Here is an 18,837-nt window from a genome sequence, read left to right as displayed (position 1 = left end):
AAAGAAGCAAGAAGACCAAATCCCTCTGCCCCCTCCGATCAAGGTAAACAATGTTGGCAATTTTAATTTATTTAGATCACAAATAAAGGGAGTAGCCTCTGATCGAGTGCGGTTTAAAGCTTTGTCTAACGATGATATTAACGTAATCCTTAGTAATGAAACGGACTAAAGGAATTTAAAAAAGCATCTCATTGAGATGAAGAAACACAATTCAATCAATAAACTCGAATACCACACTTATCAGTTAAAGAGTGATAACTGGTATAGAGTAGTCATTAGAGGATTACCGTCCACAACAAATCAGGACGATATTAAATCGGAATTACAGGCTTGTGGGCACGAAGTAGTGACTGTCACCCTATAGCGAAAAAGACAACTAATGTAAATGGTGAAAAACAAATTAAAACTTTTCCGTTGTTCTACGTAGACATAACACAAAACGAAAATAATAAAAATATATATGATATAAATTATTTACTAGACTGTAGGATAAAAGTGGAACCTCCGAAGAAAAATAATAATATACCACAATGCACAAACTGTCAAAATCTTGGACACACTAAAATTTTTTGCAATAGGGAACCAAGATGTGTGAAATGTGCCGGTAAACATCACACAACTCAGTGCAGAAAACAACGCAATAGTGTAGCGACATGCGTATTGTGCACTGAAAAAGATCACCCTGCCAATTGTAAAGGATGTGCAGTATATAAAAAAAAGAACTCCAGCCAAAGAAAATTATAGCAGAACAATGCTTAAGACAAATTGACAAAGCCAAAAACTCTGAAACAATATCTACCGTTGAAAATAAAAAAAACCCAAGAAACCGCAAGACCATCGTCAAAAATATAAACGCCACGTAAATATCAAATGATAAACAAATAGATACGAAACCGCAGAAAGGTGCGGCCAACGAGCCAACTATCGTCGACATGATGAAATTGCTCAAAGAATTTCAGACTGAAATGAGACAGAAATTCAGTAATTTAGCAGACAGGGTGGAAAAATTGAAGAAATTCGGATTGGGGAAAACTACCCAAAATAAGTTAAAGAAAAACAAAAATGAGTAATTCGTGTTTAAGAATTATAACTTGGAACGCAAACGACTAAATCAAAGAGTCCGAGTAACTAGAATTATTCTTAAAAACAAATAACATAGATATAGCTCTCATATCGGAAACAGATTTTTCTAAAAAAAAACTACATTAAAATACGGGGTTATGATGCTTATTGGACATTACACCCCAGTGAACGGGCTAGAGGCGAAACAGCTTTAAAAATTAAACAAAATATACAACATCTCGAACAAGAAGATATTAAAAATGAAGAAATACAAGCTACGATAATTAATATCGAAAAAAACGGCTGAAATAAATATTGGCGCTATATATTGTCCACCAAGACATAAAAAGACACAACAACAATATAACCTTTTCAAATTAGGCCCAAGGTTTATTATTGGTAAAGACTTGTTAAACATACAGCTTGGGGTTCACGAATAATAATACCTGGAAAAGGAAACGAATTACTCAAAGCCATTAACCATACAAATTGTAATTATCATTCAGGGCGCGAACCCACTTACTGGCCCACAGATAGTAATAAGGTCCCAGAACTGCTGGATTTCTACATTACAAAAGGCATCTCATTAAATCAAATTAGTACAGAAAGCTTGTGCGATCTAACATCTGATCACACTCCAGTATTGTTAACTCTGGACGCGACATTCCTAAGAAAAGCAAAAAAGCCCAATCTTGCCAATAAATATACTGACTGGGACAAATTCAGATTAATACTGCAGGAACAAATCAGTTTAAAAGTAAGACTTAAAACTATAGATGATCTTGAGCAACAAACCAAATATATAACTGAACAAATTCGGTCAGCTGCAAAAGATGCTACCCCAATAGCAAGAGAGATATCCGAATATAAAGTACTTTACCCCCTCGAAATTAGAGAAATGATAAAAACAATGCGAAAAGGCAGAAGAGTATGGCACAGAACCAGAAATGCTGCAGACAAAACTACCTTTAATAGAATTAGTAATCAGACGAATCAAAAGTTCAAAGAATATAAACAGAATTGCTTTCAAAAGTATGTAAGTGAATTAAGCCCACAAGCAGATAAAGATTATTCGCTATGGAAAGCAACTCGAAGATTTAAAAGACCAATTATTCGAGTACCGCCAATTAAAAATGTTCGAAATGAATGGGTTCGACGCGACAATGAAAAAGCTGAATTGTTCGCACAATACTTAGCTAACATATTTCGAAATAATGATATAGAATCTACCATGGATATATCTCCTGTTTATAAACCCGATGTAGATCTAAATCTAATTTCTCCACTGGAAGTGCCACTGAAATTGATAACCTCAATCCTAAAATGGCACATGGTATAGATGACATTTCACCTGGATTATTGAAAGAAATGCCACGAAAAGCAATCATCATGTCGAGATATATATTTAATGCCTGTTTAAGGCTGAAGCATGTTCCAGAATGCTTTAAAGTGGCACAAATAATTATGCTAAAAAAACCTGACAAACCTGCAAAACAAGTCGAATCTTACAGGCCTATTTCTCTACTACCTGCAATATCAAAGCTACTTGAGAAACTGATATTTAAACGTGTTAAACATTTGGTAACAATACCAGATTTCCAGTTTTGGTTTTCGAAATCACCATTCAACAATCGATCAAGTGTACAGAGTAACTGCGGCAATTAAAAGAGCGTTTGAGGAAAAAAAATACTGCCCTGCGATATTCCTGGATGTCTCACAAGCTTTTGATCGGGTTTGACATTTGGGATTAATCTGTAAGATGAGCAAATTATTACCGCATAACTATTGACAATTGCTGGAGTCATATTTATTCGAAAGAAAATTTAGAGTATCGCACGAACTGGCGTTCTCGACGTTAAAAATATCTCAGCTGGTGTTAGGACAAGGTAGCGTCTTAGGACCTCTCCTGTATCTGCTCTATAGTACTGACATTCCAACAACAAAAGAAACACTTCTTGGAAGCTTTGCTGACGACACAATTATTATGGCAAAAGATATATCTCTGCCTAGGGCAATAGAAAAATTGCAAGTGGCAGTCAACAAAATCTATAAATGGACGATAGATTGGAAAATTCAACTTAATAGCTCCAAATCTGTCCACGTTAATTTTGCATTAAGGCGAAATAATAAAAACTTAATTATATCACTCAATGGATGCCCGATTACTCAAGCAGAATCAGCTAAATACCTTAGAATTTATCTTGAAGGTAGATTAAATTGGGATCATCACGTTAGACAAAAAGCAAAACACATTAGAACCAAAATAAAACAACTATACTGGTTAGTCGGAAGATCTCTCAACTTGATCTAAAATCAAAGAGGTTGATCTATAACACAATTATAAAGCTAATTTGGACCTATGGGCGCAAATATGGGGTTGCACTAAAAATTCAAATCAACTAGTCGTACAACGCTATCAAAACAAGATTCTTCGATTGATTACCAATGCCTATCACTATGTAACCAACGAAGAACTGCACGATGGCCTTAAAATCAAATGGATTTGCGAAGTTATCCAAGATTTTGTCTTGAAACACGAAAGAAGATTATTAAATCATACTAACGTGGAAGCAATACAACTGCTGGACAGCGCGCAGGATGTCAGGAAATTGAAGGGAACAAAACCATACGAATTTATGTAAAGTGTATACATTTAGTGTAAACTATAGCTATAAGTTAATAATTAAAACATAATTATAATTTTATAATTGAGGAATACATACTGATGTATTTTCTAGCACTTGTCTTGCTTGTTAATTAATCCAAGTACATAGGAAAAGTAGTAATAAATTAATTGTAAATTAAGATTGTACTAAGCGTATCTAATATAGATGTTATAAAAAAAATCCCCTATTTGAAGTAAAATTCTATTGATTAATTTCACTATTATCGGATTAGTAGATGAGGTATTTGATTCGCGATTTTTATCGACTTCTGAAAAAGTTAAAATCAACTATTGATACAAAACTAATATTTATAACACCAATATAAACAAACATTTAACAATTCGTGAGGTGTTAAAATAACATATTCGTAAAAAAAACTTACGAAAATTAAAAAGTCTCTACAGCTTCATCTATTCAGTTCGGTTTTATCCTTACACGTCGATTTTTAGCGCTATAAGGTTTATCATGAAATACCTTTGCCTTACTACTTTATACTAGCACAAATGGAAAATATTACGATTAATTTTTTTATATATATTTTAAACTTTTCTTTTTACCAACGAGAGTTTATCTGGACTGGACCTATTGTTTAAAGTGGGCTCCGAACCATGGTCGTCGGCATTAAGCGCATCGACTAGCCAGTGACCAACCTAGACTATTCTAGAAGACATCCGGTCTTACCCAGCCTGATTAATGACGTGACTCTTATTCCTTGTCGGAATTTCCACTGTTGCCTATAAAGACATTTACAATTACAATCACAAACATAACGCACATCCATGCCCCAGCTACTATTTTCGAAAACTATATTCGAAACCCTGACTATCGCAGCAGTAGGAGGACCGTCCTGTCGCCTTAACCATTGTGCCACCAAGCCAGCGCGATTACATTTGGTAATGATACTATGGTACCTGGTGTTGAAGTCAATAGCAAGCAACAAGAAAATGACAACGGACAAATCTCAATATAAATAACTGGACAAAGACATCAACAATAAAAGTTAATATAGTGTCAACAATAATACATTGTGTGTTCACATATAATCAAACTACACAATTTCCAATAACAATGAATGACAAAATCACCCTATATATTAAATATCTTGGGATGAATCTTCATTCAAAACCTATACTGGAAGCAGAGAAGATACTATAGAATTACATAGACCCAGCCCTTCAGATGCCGTTATATTTAGAGAATCAAGAAAATCATGATTTTTTCTCATTATCTCTCATTATGTATATTGCAGATTAGTCGGCAATGACTAATTAATTAAAAAATTAATGTTATATTAAATATATGGAAGTCTTCCAAAATAAGCTTCTCAGGAGAATCTCCATGGTTTGTCAGAAATAATCAGAATGGTAGGGAAACTGACACTCCAGATATCAAGCACATCTTCTCAATCATTTCACAAACAACAACTCAACTCAAGTTCTTGTGAAAACGCGCTTGTTCGTGAGCTGGTGGACATGCTGGGAGCTTAGTCACCGTTAATATCCCCTGTTCCAGGCTGAAATGACCTCATCCGTAACTGCAGTCATAACCTTTGTCCCCATACGAGAGTATCCAGTCGCCGGGTCCTCGTGTCCAATAATGGCTACCCGATCAGCGCGTGCCATATCCCCAACTTTAATGCAGTAGCAGTAGCGATCCACAGAGGTCAACTGTGAGGCGGTTTCGGTTGAGTGTCGGCAATTCCAGAGGCAGTCCCACATAGTTCGGTCCAACTTGTCACTCCAGGGCAAGTCCCCGCGACCAGGTATGCGTCATGCATCACATCGTCTGGTTGTAGGCCAGAACAAAAAAAAAGGTAACAATAATACCAAAGAGATAGAAAAATAGCATCACCATCCCATTGTTTAAACATGGAAAAACCTCAGACACAATAAACTACCGAGGAATATCTGTGTTCGATACCTTCATAAAACTGTTTACTCGCCTATTAAGAAACGAATGATCAACATTACAATAATTGACGAACTAGGGGGATTTTGGGAAAACCTGTCAATGGTCGACGAAACATTTCAAGGCAAGCCGGCAAAGGTCAGGCAAGTTATGGAGCAATAAAGAAATACATCCAAATATAATATAAATTCAAACAATTAAACAAAGGAGAAATACTATATACTATTACAATCAAAACAGAAATAGTGATAACACATGAAATCGAGGTAAACACTGGTGTAATACAGGACGATAGTATTAGTCGACTACTTTTTAACATCATAATGGATAAGATAATAGAGCAAGTGGGCAAAGAACACCACGGATATAGGAGGGGAAGACACCACTTCTAAATCATGTATTATGCGGATGACGCAACATTATTCGCAGACACAGAAGACGGATTAAAATGGTTGCTACAGTCTTTTAAGAAAGAAAGGCTGAAAGTGTCAACGTGGAAATATGAACCTCTAAAATAAAAAGCGTAAACAAAATGTCCATATAATCACGCAAAGGCAAACTGGAACCAAACAAGAATTTAATAGAACAAGTGTGCAAGAACAGCAATATCATCTTATGGAGATCTCAAGAAGAACATTAGAAGCCAAATTAATAAGTCAGTTACGATAAAATCAACAATCATTTGGACAAATAAATATATGCCAACGGCAACCCCAAAGTAAGAATATGTAAGGCCTGTGCAAGGTCTCTCATAACATACACAGCTAAAGCACGAACTGAAATAACAGGTTTTCGAAAAGAAGAAGAAGATTTAAAGTCAAACTTGAACAGAAAAATCGAATTAAATGGTGAATAGATAAATAGATTGAAAAAATCCTTCAAAGAAAAACTCTTCAGCTACTGTATGGACTATACATCATCTGCAGACTGCAATTGAGACTGACTTTGAACTGATTTCGATTTGAGATGATGGATTGATTTTGTGAAGTAAGTAATTATTGGTTGGTTCAGGAGATTAGTTCTATTGTAAAAACAGGTTTAATCAAAATATAATTAGAAGAGCAATATTTAGTACAACATATTTTGTATATCAATCCGAGACTATAGTTTTTATATATCTGGCAATTGAACTCTTTTAAATGCAACTTTTGAAAGTAGGGTCCAATTTATTGTTAATAATGAGATTATAATAAATAAGTATTATTTTATTTATAGGATTAACCTCAAACATTTTTGAATGTTACAACAGCTATGAATATGTTATCATTTTTCAACAATATAAAGCAATATAAAACAATATATATTTTTGCCATTTCAAAGAAATAATGATTGAAAATACTACCATTTGAAAAGCCATTTTTGGGCTTAAATCTGAATATTTTCATTTAAAAATCATTTTTCAATATTTATATAAAAATGAAAATCTATTTATTAAAGTAAAGATTTAATTAATTTCTTTCGGTACTACACATGAAAAGAAAACTAGCTGTAGGACATGATTTAAAAAATGTAAATAAAACAATAAATAAATTTATTATCTCAAATGTTACACATTTACTAAATTATTATAAATTGCCTCAATATATTCCAAAGAACCAATCAATTTTTCGCGTTATTTCTTTAGAATCTCACAATTTGACAACGAAATCTCAAATACAAAAATGCCTGTATTAAGTGAAATATCCCATATATAAGTCGATATATTATATAAAAATAAATTACAAATAAATAATAAAACAGTTTCAATTCATTGAGTATTGTATTAAATCACTTAATAATTAACAATATTTAAATCTCAATTTAATTATTATTTAATCTATTATTAATTTAATTAACAGATCTTATTTATACTTTAATTAATTAATTTAATTTAATTTATTTTTATTCTATATCTGTCAGATTATCTGTTGTAGCTGAAACAATTAACATGGCGATCCTCTTGTTTTCCTCGTCTAGAATAGTTCTGTTGTCTTCTTTGTTATTAGTCATATTTTGTACAAAATCAATTGTTTCGCAAACATTGAGATTTTGTTCAACTTTATCTGTTTTTCCTTCATTTTTCGGTTGTTCGAGATCCTGCTCATGATTTCGTAATATCCATATTTTGTGAATGCATTCCTCAAATATTTTATATATTTTGCTAAAACATAATTTTATTAGTTACTGTAAATACTAAATATTCGATTACTCAATAATTACCAGTTAATTATTGTAAAAAATCAATTATCGGGTTCAATCAACTAAAAAAAGAGGGTTACAAAATTATATGTTACAAGGTCTTTTTAAAATAATTGACTGGATTTTTATATTTAACCAGTGGCGTATTTACACATTTTCCACCAATAGGCTATACAAAAATTTCCGGCCCTAATGATATCTGCAATTCGATACCTTGGTTTAGAGTCACATTAATACTTTTTTTTATCAATGAAATTGCTACATTATAATTTGTATCGTTTATTTTCTATCGTTCCCATTACATCAGCTTTTTCGTTTTCTCCATGTATACATGTATGTATACACATGTAATAATGTTTGCTTTTTATTTCTCAATGACAAAATATATTTTGGGGCCAAATTTGTCACCCCTTAAAATCTGCCGACCTAATCGACTGGAGGCTGCCTACTGCTGGTAAACCGCCACTGATAATATTAAATTAATCATTTATACATGTTATAAGAAATAATGAACCGCTATATATAGTCTATACAAAGTTTTTTGTAAATACGTCATCAAGATGTTTAATGTATTGTCTGATAACAAACTAACTAAAACAAGATCAACTTGATGTTATCTCTATCAGAGAATAAATATATGAAATGAATAAAAACAGTGAGTAGTGTTTCAATACAAACATAATTAATACTATTATTTCAAAGGAAAGTGTCTGAAAAGAATCGAAGAGGTCAAATGGAACTTGCTTTTGCGGATGTAGGTTTTAAAAATAATAAAATTATAAGAAATTTTTAAAAGCATATAATAAAATTAAAGCAGACAACAGTTCAATTTATGTATTTAGATGAGACATTGATATTTCAGAATGGGACCAAATGGTCACTTCAAGATGATAGATGATAATAAAAATAACGTCATGACCAAAAAAGTTGATGGAAAAAGGTAAGTATTGGAATAACAATTGATTAGGTCTTATTAATCATGACATTTATCAATAATTTATTGCAGATATATTGTACTTCATGTTGGAAACAGGAATGGTTAATAACAGGTCAATTGAAAAGTCCCCGGCCTGACACATAGATGGCGCTACTAGAATTAAATCCATACGTTTTTTAGGTAGCCCTAACCTTCCAAAGATGTGAGTTTAAATATAACAGCTCATTAGTTTGTGAATTATAGCATTTTGAGTGAAACAACTTTTGTTATTGTGAAAAAAATTAATAAAAAGGAATTTCGCGTGATAATAAAATATTGCTTTTTGAAGGGAAAAAAGTGTTCGGACAGTACTTTAGGAAAGTCAACAATCAAGGATTGGTCTGCTAAGTTTAGACGTGGTGAAATGAGCACAGAAGACCGTGAACGCAGTGGACGCCCAAAAGAGGTTGTTACCGAAGAAAATATTTAAAAAATCCACAAAATGATCTGGAACTAAACGTGTACATTATATCATTCTTGAATATTTGGGTACGAGAAAGCTCTCTGCAAAGTGGGTGCCCCGCGAGCTCCCTTTTAACCAAAAACAACGACGAGTTGATGATTCGGAGCAGTGTTTAAAGATGATCAAGCCTAATAAACCCGAGTTTTTATGTCGATATGTGACAATGGATGAAACATGGCTCCATCATTTCACCCCGAAGTCCAAGCGACAGTCATCCGAGAGGACTGCACACGATGAACCCGCTCCAAAGCGTTGGAAAACGCAACAGTCGACTGGCAAAGGTTATGGCGTCTGTATTTTGGGATGCGCATGGAATCATTTTCATTGATTACCTTGAAAAAGGAAGGACTATCAACAGCGACTATTACATAACGTTGTTGGAGCGTATGAAGGAGGAAATCGCCGAAAAACGGCCGCATTTGAAGAAAAGAAAGTGCTGCTTCACCAATGCACCGTGTCAAAAATCCATGAATTGAGCTTCGAATTGCTTCCTCATTCACCGTATTCTCAAAATCTGGCCCCCAGCGACTATTTCCTGTGCTCATGGTGGTATGGAAAATAGTTCAATGTATATCAAATTATCAAATACAACCCCAACCTACAAACTATTATTACTGTGTGCTTAATTGTAGTTTTAAATCCTTGATAATATATGCATTATATTAATTATAATATTAAAATAAATTTTATTCGATAACGGTATTTTGATTAATTATTTTATTTATATTAAAATTTTGTTGTATGTCAAAGCCAAAATGAACTAAAACTTAGAGTTGATACGGCAATATTGCGACGTTTTTACTTCACAGATTTAGATGACGCATCTACAAAATATCTTTGGATAATAGAATAATTAATAGTTAGGATAGATTGTTTAATAGTTGTTTTCATTGAACTTAATGTTACATGACACTTATTGACCAATGTTTGAAGAACCAACCATTACTGTCAAGGTGGCTCACACTAAAGTATAACGGAATCATGGCAAATACGCCACCCTTCGTTAAATAATGGAATATCTTTTAAATATAATCTTGTTTATTATAAGTGAATACGCAAATATTACTTACTTCATTTCGTCGTTTTCTTTTAAAATATCAGATCCAAATTCTCTTATGAAATATATGTCACTTATAAGATAAAATAATTTCGACTTCAATATAACAGCCATTAGGACCGGTACAACTTCTTTATTGTTTATAATAGGAATGTCAAATTCTTTTTCTGAAAAAATATCGTAGACAATATTAAATATAATTTATAATATACAAACAAATTTGTTATACCTGAATATTTTGATATTAACGATATTAAAGCGCTTTTAATATCAACAAATACATAGTCGTAAACTGAATAGAGACATTGCAATTTCTCGAAAACCGTCCTTTTCGTATTTAACATTGATAATTCTACAATCTGAAAATAACACAAGGAAGAATATTTTGAGAATATAGCTTTATGTTATACTTACGGCACTATTAGGCACGACGTTATAAAATGTGGATCCTAGTTCGTTAGGAGTACCGTTTTTATTACAAAATTTCTTTGAATATTCGTAAAATTCAAAATCATCTTTAGAAAATTTCCTATGTATAATGAAGCTAATAAAATCATAAATTTGCCATGACACAACACTAAAAATTATATTTGTATTGCACATTACATTGTAATATATCGTTTTATAGTTAATAATAAATAATTAATTTAAATAATAAAATACTCACAAATATATTAACTTATTTATCTGCATATCCGTGTTGCCAGGAAACAGTACCTCCTTTATTTCAATGACAGCCTGTTTTATATCTTCTTTCAATTGGTCTAAAGTTAGTGTTTTGTTATAATCCCAACACGATATGCATCTTTCAATATCGTTCATTATGTTTTCATTCTTGGTTATTGATATTAAGTCCTGTTGTACGCTATCAAATTCAATTAATTATATGGTGTAATATCAACAGCTGTTTTATACCCAAAATATATTTTAGACATATATCTTATCGGCGAAATGGTATTATCTCACCTGGTTATCGTACAGAACAATTCAGAGTCTGCCATTTTCAAGGAATGTACACTTTATTCGTTCATGAAGTAGTCTAGGGTGTCAATGACTGACATCACAAATAATGGTCAAATTAAATAATATTCTGATAAAATATGTGATAAAATATTATCTTATCCAAAATAAAATAATATCTAATCAGTTATAAGTATATGTACGTGTTAACTCATTCATAAAAATGTACACAAACCATTTTTTCATTTGTATGGAAATAATTCGATGGTTGCCATGTGAACGTAATTTTATATATATACAAACAAACCAAAATGTAATACAAACTCTATGAAATAAACCGTACTAATATAAAATAAACTGACACTGATCGTATAGTTCAAATATATTGGCAAATATATTTTATTTATAATTAAATTTGCTATGGACTGGAAGGAAACTGTAACCACATTTTCAGAAAATGTTTTTCCTGGAATAAGTTACAAGGTTGAACGTGAATTGGAAGGTTAACATAATCATGTAAAATATTATAAAATCATGTTAACATCATCATATAAAATGTCATACATTTTATATAACTGCAAGTATTCTTCGAAAAAATACTACGATGGAATTAATTCGAAATGAAGTTAATTATGTTTTAATAGATTTATTTAATGAATAAATTAATAATATTTTATAAAGGAATTTCATCTAGTAAAAGGAATATTTAATTTTAATAATTTTAAGTAAGATTTTTTCTATCAAAATTATAATTTATTCTTATTTTATTTTTTTTAGGGTCAGAGATTAAGGCTAATCTACCACTTCAAGTAACTGCCTATTTCAATGTTGTTTTTATACCTGTTTGGTTAAGTGTAATTTTAATTTTTATTGTTCAAAGTGTAAGTTAAACGTTTCCTGTTTCTGTACTTATATTTATTCCAGAATTATATTTTAGTTCGATTATTTGGATCAATTAAAGCAATTCTTGTTAATTACTTTGTTTGTCACGGTCTTCATTATTGAATGCTTGCGATTATTTATGGTTTATGTGGGAAATCTTAATGACAAGGTTTGTCTCATTATTTTTTAATACATCTATATTAATGTTTTTGTTATATTTCAGATCCCGGAGTTGGCTTGTTTCTGGATGCTTTCCCTCTTTCTTCAAGTTCCACTGCAAAGTATATTTTTGTTTACTCCTTATTTTCAACTTGGAGTATTGGAGGTGACGAGCCAGAGTATCATGGTGATTCTATTAGTTTTCGAAACTATATTTGGATATTTTGCTCTAAGGTTTACTGCATCTCAGCAGGCTATTTACTTTAAAATAATGAAATTGAATAATGAGATACCGCTAAAAAGACAATCGGCAAGTACAAGAAGTAATATTGTGCATTAATAGACTAAACTGGAATAGCTTAAGGTAAATTGTGTAAACAATTATTTATTAAACATAATGTACACAATCAGTATATAAATGATATCATTATTAAATGAGAGATAACAAACGATAATTTATGATATATCCTTGAATATCATCGATTATATTTCATTTCTGTTAAACTGCTTCAATATATGTTAATTATTAGCTAAAATTGATATTATTTATAGTTATTACTTGGAATTACAAAATAATGAAAATAGGTGCTTAACTTCATCGAGTATTGTTTCACATTTAAGATAAACATACTATATTGATAAATATAATAATGATGGTTTCGAAATAGACAAGAAAGAACATTCTTATAAATAAACGGAACGTAATTATTGCGAAAAATTATTGATTATTATTGAGGTTTTTGAGTTTTGATGTCTTAAAAATACAGTCGCTAAAGATGCAGATATACAAGATAATTTAGCAGTATGTCAAGGCGTTATGTTTAATCAACCTATTAGATGACTACAATACTATAGAAACTGAACTTAATACTTAAAATTATTTAATATTAACTAATATGTAAATATGGTATAAATGGAATGAAAAATGAAAAAAATAAATAGTTTTATCACTTTATTGAATTTCTATTTCTCAATTCCATTACTAAACTAATTTCAATTCAGTTGGACGAATAAATATATCATATATAATATTTATATAATAAACTCGAAACTCTATATTCAGTAACTTCACTCTCTAATTTCTATTAAAAATAGTAATGATTGGCACTTCTAAATAATCTGTTTAAGTATATTGCCCCAGTTGTCTTCAACAACTAGTATGAAAATACGTTTATCTTTGAACACCTCTGCTGGAATTTGAAACCAAAACTTTAATACTTTACTTTCGAACGTCCAATCATACAGAATCAGTTCATCTTTCTCTGATCTTAACTCCACCACACGAATCCCTTCAGTAGATCTAATAAATTTACTATTTTTATCATAAATTAAAGTATATCTGGTCGAGGACCCAAAATTGAACCATCTAAAACAGATGGCATGAAACATAATTTTTAACTAAAGTACAGGCATTATACTTATGATAACATAGCATCACTGCACAGCTTTTTGTGAGGATGGTAGAATCATCTTGTAATTTTTTTATTACATTATATTCCTTCCTCTTATTTTCATTAAGTAATCTTTCCGATAATTTATTTGGCTCGAATTCTTCTTTAAATTCAATTTGGTTCTGAAAATTTTTCGCAATTTCTTCGGACTTTAATTCGACCGAATCCATAACAAAGAAATTCTGAATATTATCAAACCCTCGTCCCATAATTCCTTTCTCTGTATGGCCCAGATTGAAGGTGTGATACAATTCATGCAGAACTGATCCTAAAGTGGTTGAAAAACAAGCACCCAGAGTTCCTCTAAAATAAATTAGAAAAATATTAAATCTGGTGTAAAAATAATTGTTTAATAAACTTAGCTGTAGCTTCTATTGGAATCATTCCGTCCAATAAAGTTTGTTCTATATAGTAATATTTTTCTAATATTATACATCACAAACCTCATTACTTTATAGGTAACATAATAAAAAGTATTTATGAAAACTATATTCATATTTTGTCATTCTATTTTTATGTATTTTTTTTATAATAAAAAGTTCATTCACCATACTCTCAATAAAATAATTGAAATTAATAATATATATATATATATATATATATATATATATATATATATATATATATATATATATATATATATATATATCATAATTTTTATTTAAACCTATATTTAATTTATAAATATTTTATTGTAATATAATTTAATATATTGTATTATAATTTTAATTTAACCTATTCTGAATATATTATTAAAATTTTGCTTATATAGTTATGTATCTTCAGATATTTACCTGTAACAACTGTCATCCAAAAAATTCTTTTTATCTACTGGAGTTTCATCTGTAAATTTTATTAAAATATTATCAAAATTTTCTGGCCATGTATATAAACAAGCAGTCCCAAAAAGAGCCAGTCCACCACCACCTAAGGCTATATATCCATCAGTTATTTTTAATAATTGCTCATGAGACTTCAATGAGTCTTGATACAATTCTCCATGATATTTTGTGCATGAAAGAAAGGCCAAGTATTTTCGTTTTTGAGAACTAATCTCAGATGTCATAATCTCCCTCGCTACAAAATGAGTGTTATATTAAAGTATACATAATATATCATATATTATACCAATATTTTGCCATAATTCTTCTTGACTCATTTTTGCTACATCATCACTTGTTATCTTAGATTGAAATATTTGGCACTTGTTTTCAATGCTGAATGTTTTTCTTCCTAATCCATTTTCAAAAAGTTTTTCAGCTGAAAAACATTGTAGGAGTTGCGTACATAATAAAATTCTATTACAGGCGCTTTCAATATCACATTTTTGATCTACTGGTCCTGAAAATTAGTTCATCGAGTTATTAGTTTACACAATATTAGATACAATACTTTGTTTTATATATTCTTATAATGATTGAATAGTTTCTGTTAAACATATGTTGTTAATGATTGTATCACTTCTGAACTTTAAGAAATTTTAAAGATACGTGCGTTAAAAATAACTGAGAATTACTTAAGCTGTCTCCGATTTATTATTATTTAAATAATATATTAGAGCTTTAAATAATTATTTGGCATACAGAAGTTTAATACAATTTCTTGTTTATCTTTGGAAATATTTATAAAGTATAGATGTTGAAGAATAGCTAACCCAATAAGATTATTTGAAAAACATATTTTAATGTAGATCTGGATCATTAACTATACAAATACTATTATATTTTGTCACATATCACACATGGATATACGTAACTAAAGATTACAATATCAGTTTTAGTCTGGTTTAATAAAAAATGGGGTTTTGTTCAAATTTTAAAAACTGATAATCATTATATCATAAGCCATTAAATATTGTTTAGTAAAATTTTAAAAAAAGATCAATATATTTACCTTGAAAAGTGCCATCATGACCTTCACAAATAATATAAAGAGGTGTTACAGTATATTCGCTTTGTAACGAGTTGTTTTTAATAGATATTTCTTCAAACTGGCAACCAAATTCAAATCGAAAATCATTATTTCCTTCTTCTAACTGAAGTAATATTTTAAAATGGTTATTGCTTCCGGGGCGAATTTTTCTTTGCTGGTTTGTCTGTTTGGACGTAACTATCACTTCTGTATCATCAGTTGGACATTGCGGAATGTTTCTTTTCAGTCTTACAGTTCCAACTATTTTCACTACTGCATAAGAAATTGTCTCATTCTTTCCAAAATTAATTATATTGATACCATGGGAACACGTTTCAGTCTAAACATTAATTGAAATATTATTATATTATATTTATTATTATTATTATTATATTTAAATATTATTGTATGAAAGTGAATTAGTTTAAATAATATTGCTTTTACAATAGTCAAAATTTTATAAATTTCAATTGAAAGCAAATGAAAACCTAAATTTACTTGAGAACAATATTTAAAACATTTAGATTTGTATATTTAAAGAGCTTTATTGTTGTCAACATTATTTAATATACTAGATTTCTATAGTTTGGTATGGATAAAGTACAATGAATCATCACTAGATGGCGGTGGATACACCATAAATTTGAATTTAAAAGTCAATACCAGATATAACCTTAATTTCAAAGAATATTATTGTAGGGTTAAATTCTATAAATCTATCTATTCTAAAATTTTGTATATGTACTGGAAATATTCTATATCTATGTAGCAATAATATTTACCATTGTAAATGTTATATTTTTGCCATGTTCACAAAAAACACCCAAGCTACTGAAATCGATGTCTTGAGTACAGCTGATCCTATTACAGTACCGTTAATAGCGCAGGAGCTGAAAGAAGCCAACCGCGTATACCGAGTGTTGCGAAATATTATCATTTTATTAAGCACGTACCAGTATTTTTCGATATATGAATATTTATTGGGCTATTCAAGTTATGTAGACAAAAATTTAAATAATGCATCCTTGTTCGGACATCATGCGACACCAAAAACAGATATCCTTGACATTAAGTAGCTTATCTCTTATATGTGCATTTTCGCTAAGATATTTGAACGTTTGGACTTGCTAATGATAAACAATTCGAATTAATTTGTATTAGATGTTTTATGGTCTCATTATGTATGTAAATATTTAAGAGACCTTGAAATTTGCATTTTTTGTTTTTTTTTAATGTTTATCTTTTTGGATTCTGCTGGAACATATTATTGGCGATATAAAGACATATTTATTATGATACTATTGATTAATTCATGAGATAATGAAGTCATACTTAACTTTTTTGCGCACTTCTTAGTAGTATTTTTCTACGTAACATTTGGCTGGAATTTCGTTTGTGATATTTTAAATACATATAATTTCCTTGAGTTATTTTAATGTTTAAGTTGCCTTTAATTTTATTATTACTGAGATGATTTGTGAGTTGCATAAAAAGAACTTAGAAAATACAAAAATGTTGACTGTGTTTTATACAGTAATAATAAGAAATATATTTGTATTTTAATATTAACTGGATTTATATAATTTAATGAAATATATTACGTAATTTAAATATAGTAATATAAGTGTATTTTGGTAAATAATAATATCTTAGTAAATTATTTGTATAATGTAATTGGTACTTGTCTGCATCTTAAGGAATATATGGATTCGTCATTGAAAATTTTTGATACGGCGGGTAAGAGCTTTTCATTTAAGTATGTAAGTATTTTCATTAGGTATGTACATTTTCAAGATGAATGTGCGGAATTTGTCAGATATGATCGAATGGTCTCACGTTGATATACGCACTTTTACTTCAATAATGATAGTTTATATTCAATGATTGGTTTGGACGTATCAATGTATGTATAGTGATCTCCCATCATAAATTAGTTTGGTTTGAAGTTTTATTTCTGCATCTTTATATACTGCGAACCTTACACTACGTTTTTTGTCTTATGCGCCAATTATAGGTATTTTAGTTTCACATCCTTTATATCTACAACATTTTATTCTTAGGTGCTTGAATGCAATTCGATCAGCGATATCTATTACATTACATGGCTTTGACATTTCTCTACATAAAATAACAGTTTTGCATTTAAGGTTATTCAGTTATTTAGAGTATGAAACTCAAAATTTCATTTTTCTATATTTATTCATACGACTTGAAAAAATCTGCTGCCGAAGCCACTCAAGTTTAGGAACTTATGGTGATGCCGCTTCATTATATGTTGTTAATATAGTGGGATCAGTAAGATCTAGTGTATTACAAGATGCTAAAATCCAATAGAACTGTTACTGTAGATGCCTAGCGACCTCAATTGAACAAACGGAACGACATACTGTTGGGAAAAGGTCAGAAATAGCGCAATAGCGAGTTGTGAAAAATACACTGTTGCAGCTCACATATGATATTCGTCGCACCCTCATAATTAACAGACTTAGCGCCTTCTGATTACCGTTTGTTTAGATCGATGCAGCATGGCTTGACTGGCACACGGTTTCGAAATGCGGTAGAAGTGGCGATAAGTAATAAGTCTGTAGCGGCGATACACTACAGAAAAATGTTGCCAGAAAGATGGAAAAAAAAAGTCTAACAATAACATTTTAAAGACTGATGAAAAAGTGAAAGTGCGATCGGAAAAAAAGGTCAGTACAGTAGAAAATAAATGCAAAATATCATAAAACGTTAAGGATCTCAACATCTGGACCACAAATGCGGCGTAGGATAATTTGAAACATAAAAATGACAGTATTATCTCAACAATATATAAAAAAATATGGAGAAGAACATTGCAAAAAAAATACAGATAAAATGGAAATATCGACATCAGGCGTATCACATATTGCAGTTTTGAATGTAGAGAACACAACTAGAATCCAGAACGAACAGGCATTCTATAATGCGTGGATGAACGAAAAGTCGGCGCGGGAGAGTCTTGAAATTGCATTAACCAATATGCAAAAACAAATAAATGCCCTTCAGCTACAACTAAATAAACAAAGCTCTGAGGGCAATGACAGAACAACAATAAACCACCAAGCCAACAAAAGCAGTCCAATTGTTACATACGAAACAGATGAAGAAGAATTGCAGAAAGAAGTAGGCTGGATAACGGT

At 30.5% G+C, this 18,837-nt stretch overlaps 3 protein-coding genes across 5 annotated transcripts; 1 reads left to right on the top strand and 2 right to left on the bottom strand.

The window, feature by feature from the left end:
* Positions 1-7,376: 7,376 nt before the first annotated feature.
* On the bottom strand, positions 7,377-11,452 carry LOC143191034 (uncharacterized). 3 transcript variants are annotated; one of them, XM_076395685.1, is made up of 7 exons: positions 11,277-11,452; positions 10,978-11,175; positions 10,725-10,887; positions 10,540-10,669; positions 10,324-10,477; positions 7,836-7,876; positions 7,640-7,776 (listed from the first exon to the last, which is right to left on the bottom strand). In XM_076395685.1, exons 1-6 carry the CDS (start codon positions 11,309-11,311, stop codon positions 7,873-7,875), a joined length of 684 nt encoding a protein of 227 aa, XP_076251800.1. In that variant the 5' UTR covers positions 11,312-11,452; the 3' UTR covers positions 7,640-7,776; positions 7,836-7,872. The 3 variants fall into 3 exon arrangements, with proteins under 3 accessions (XP_076251797.1, XP_076251799.1, XP_076251800.1); XM_076395682.1 differs by lacking the exon at positions 7,836-7,876 and having other exon boundaries at positions 7,377-7,776; positions 11,277-11,448; XM_076395684.1 differs by lacking the exon at positions 7,836-7,876 and having other exon boundaries at positions 7,377-7,776; positions 10,978-11,214; positions 11,277-11,367.
* Positions 11,453-11,580: 128 nt separating this feature from the next.
* LOC143191036 (transmembrane protein 17) lies at positions 11,581-12,765 on the top strand. Its single transcript, XM_076395687.1, has 4 exons — positions 11,581-11,772; positions 12,048-12,151; positions 12,208-12,321; positions 12,376-12,765. Exons 1-4 carry the CDS (start codon positions 11,691-11,693, stop codon positions 12,649-12,651), a joined length of 576 nt encoding a protein of 191 aa, XP_076251802.1. The 5' UTR covers positions 11,581-11,690; the 3' UTR covers positions 12,652-12,765.
* A 485-nt stretch (positions 12,766-13,250) lies between these two features.
* On the bottom strand, positions 13,251-16,724 carry LOC143191030 (uncharacterized). Its single transcript, XM_076395675.1, has 7 exons — positions 16,627-16,724; positions 16,456-16,563; positions 15,656-16,013; positions 14,891-15,103; positions 14,557-14,839; positions 13,730-14,065; positions 13,251-13,677 (listed from the first exon to the last, which is right to left on the bottom strand). The coding sequence occupies exons 2-7, from the start codon at positions 16,456-16,458 to the stop codon at positions 13,422-13,424; spliced, it is 1,449 nt and encodes a 482-aa protein (XP_076251790.1). The 5' UTR covers positions 16,459-16,563; positions 16,627-16,724; the 3' UTR covers positions 13,251-13,421.
* Between the last annotated feature and the right edge of the window lie 2,113 nt (positions 16,725-18,837).

This window comes from Rhynchophorus ferrugineus, unplaced genomic scaffold (genome assembly GCF_030347505.1).
Source record: "Rhynchophorus ferrugineus isolate W39M unplaced genomic scaffold, kcgeb_rfMv2 rfM2, whole genome shotgun sequence".
NCBI lineage: Eukaryota > Metazoa > Arthropoda > Insecta > Coleoptera > Curculionidae > Rhynchophorus > Rhynchophorus ferrugineus.
Note: the sequence above shows the minus strand (reverse complement) of the source record. Positions and strands in the feature narration are given on the sequence as shown.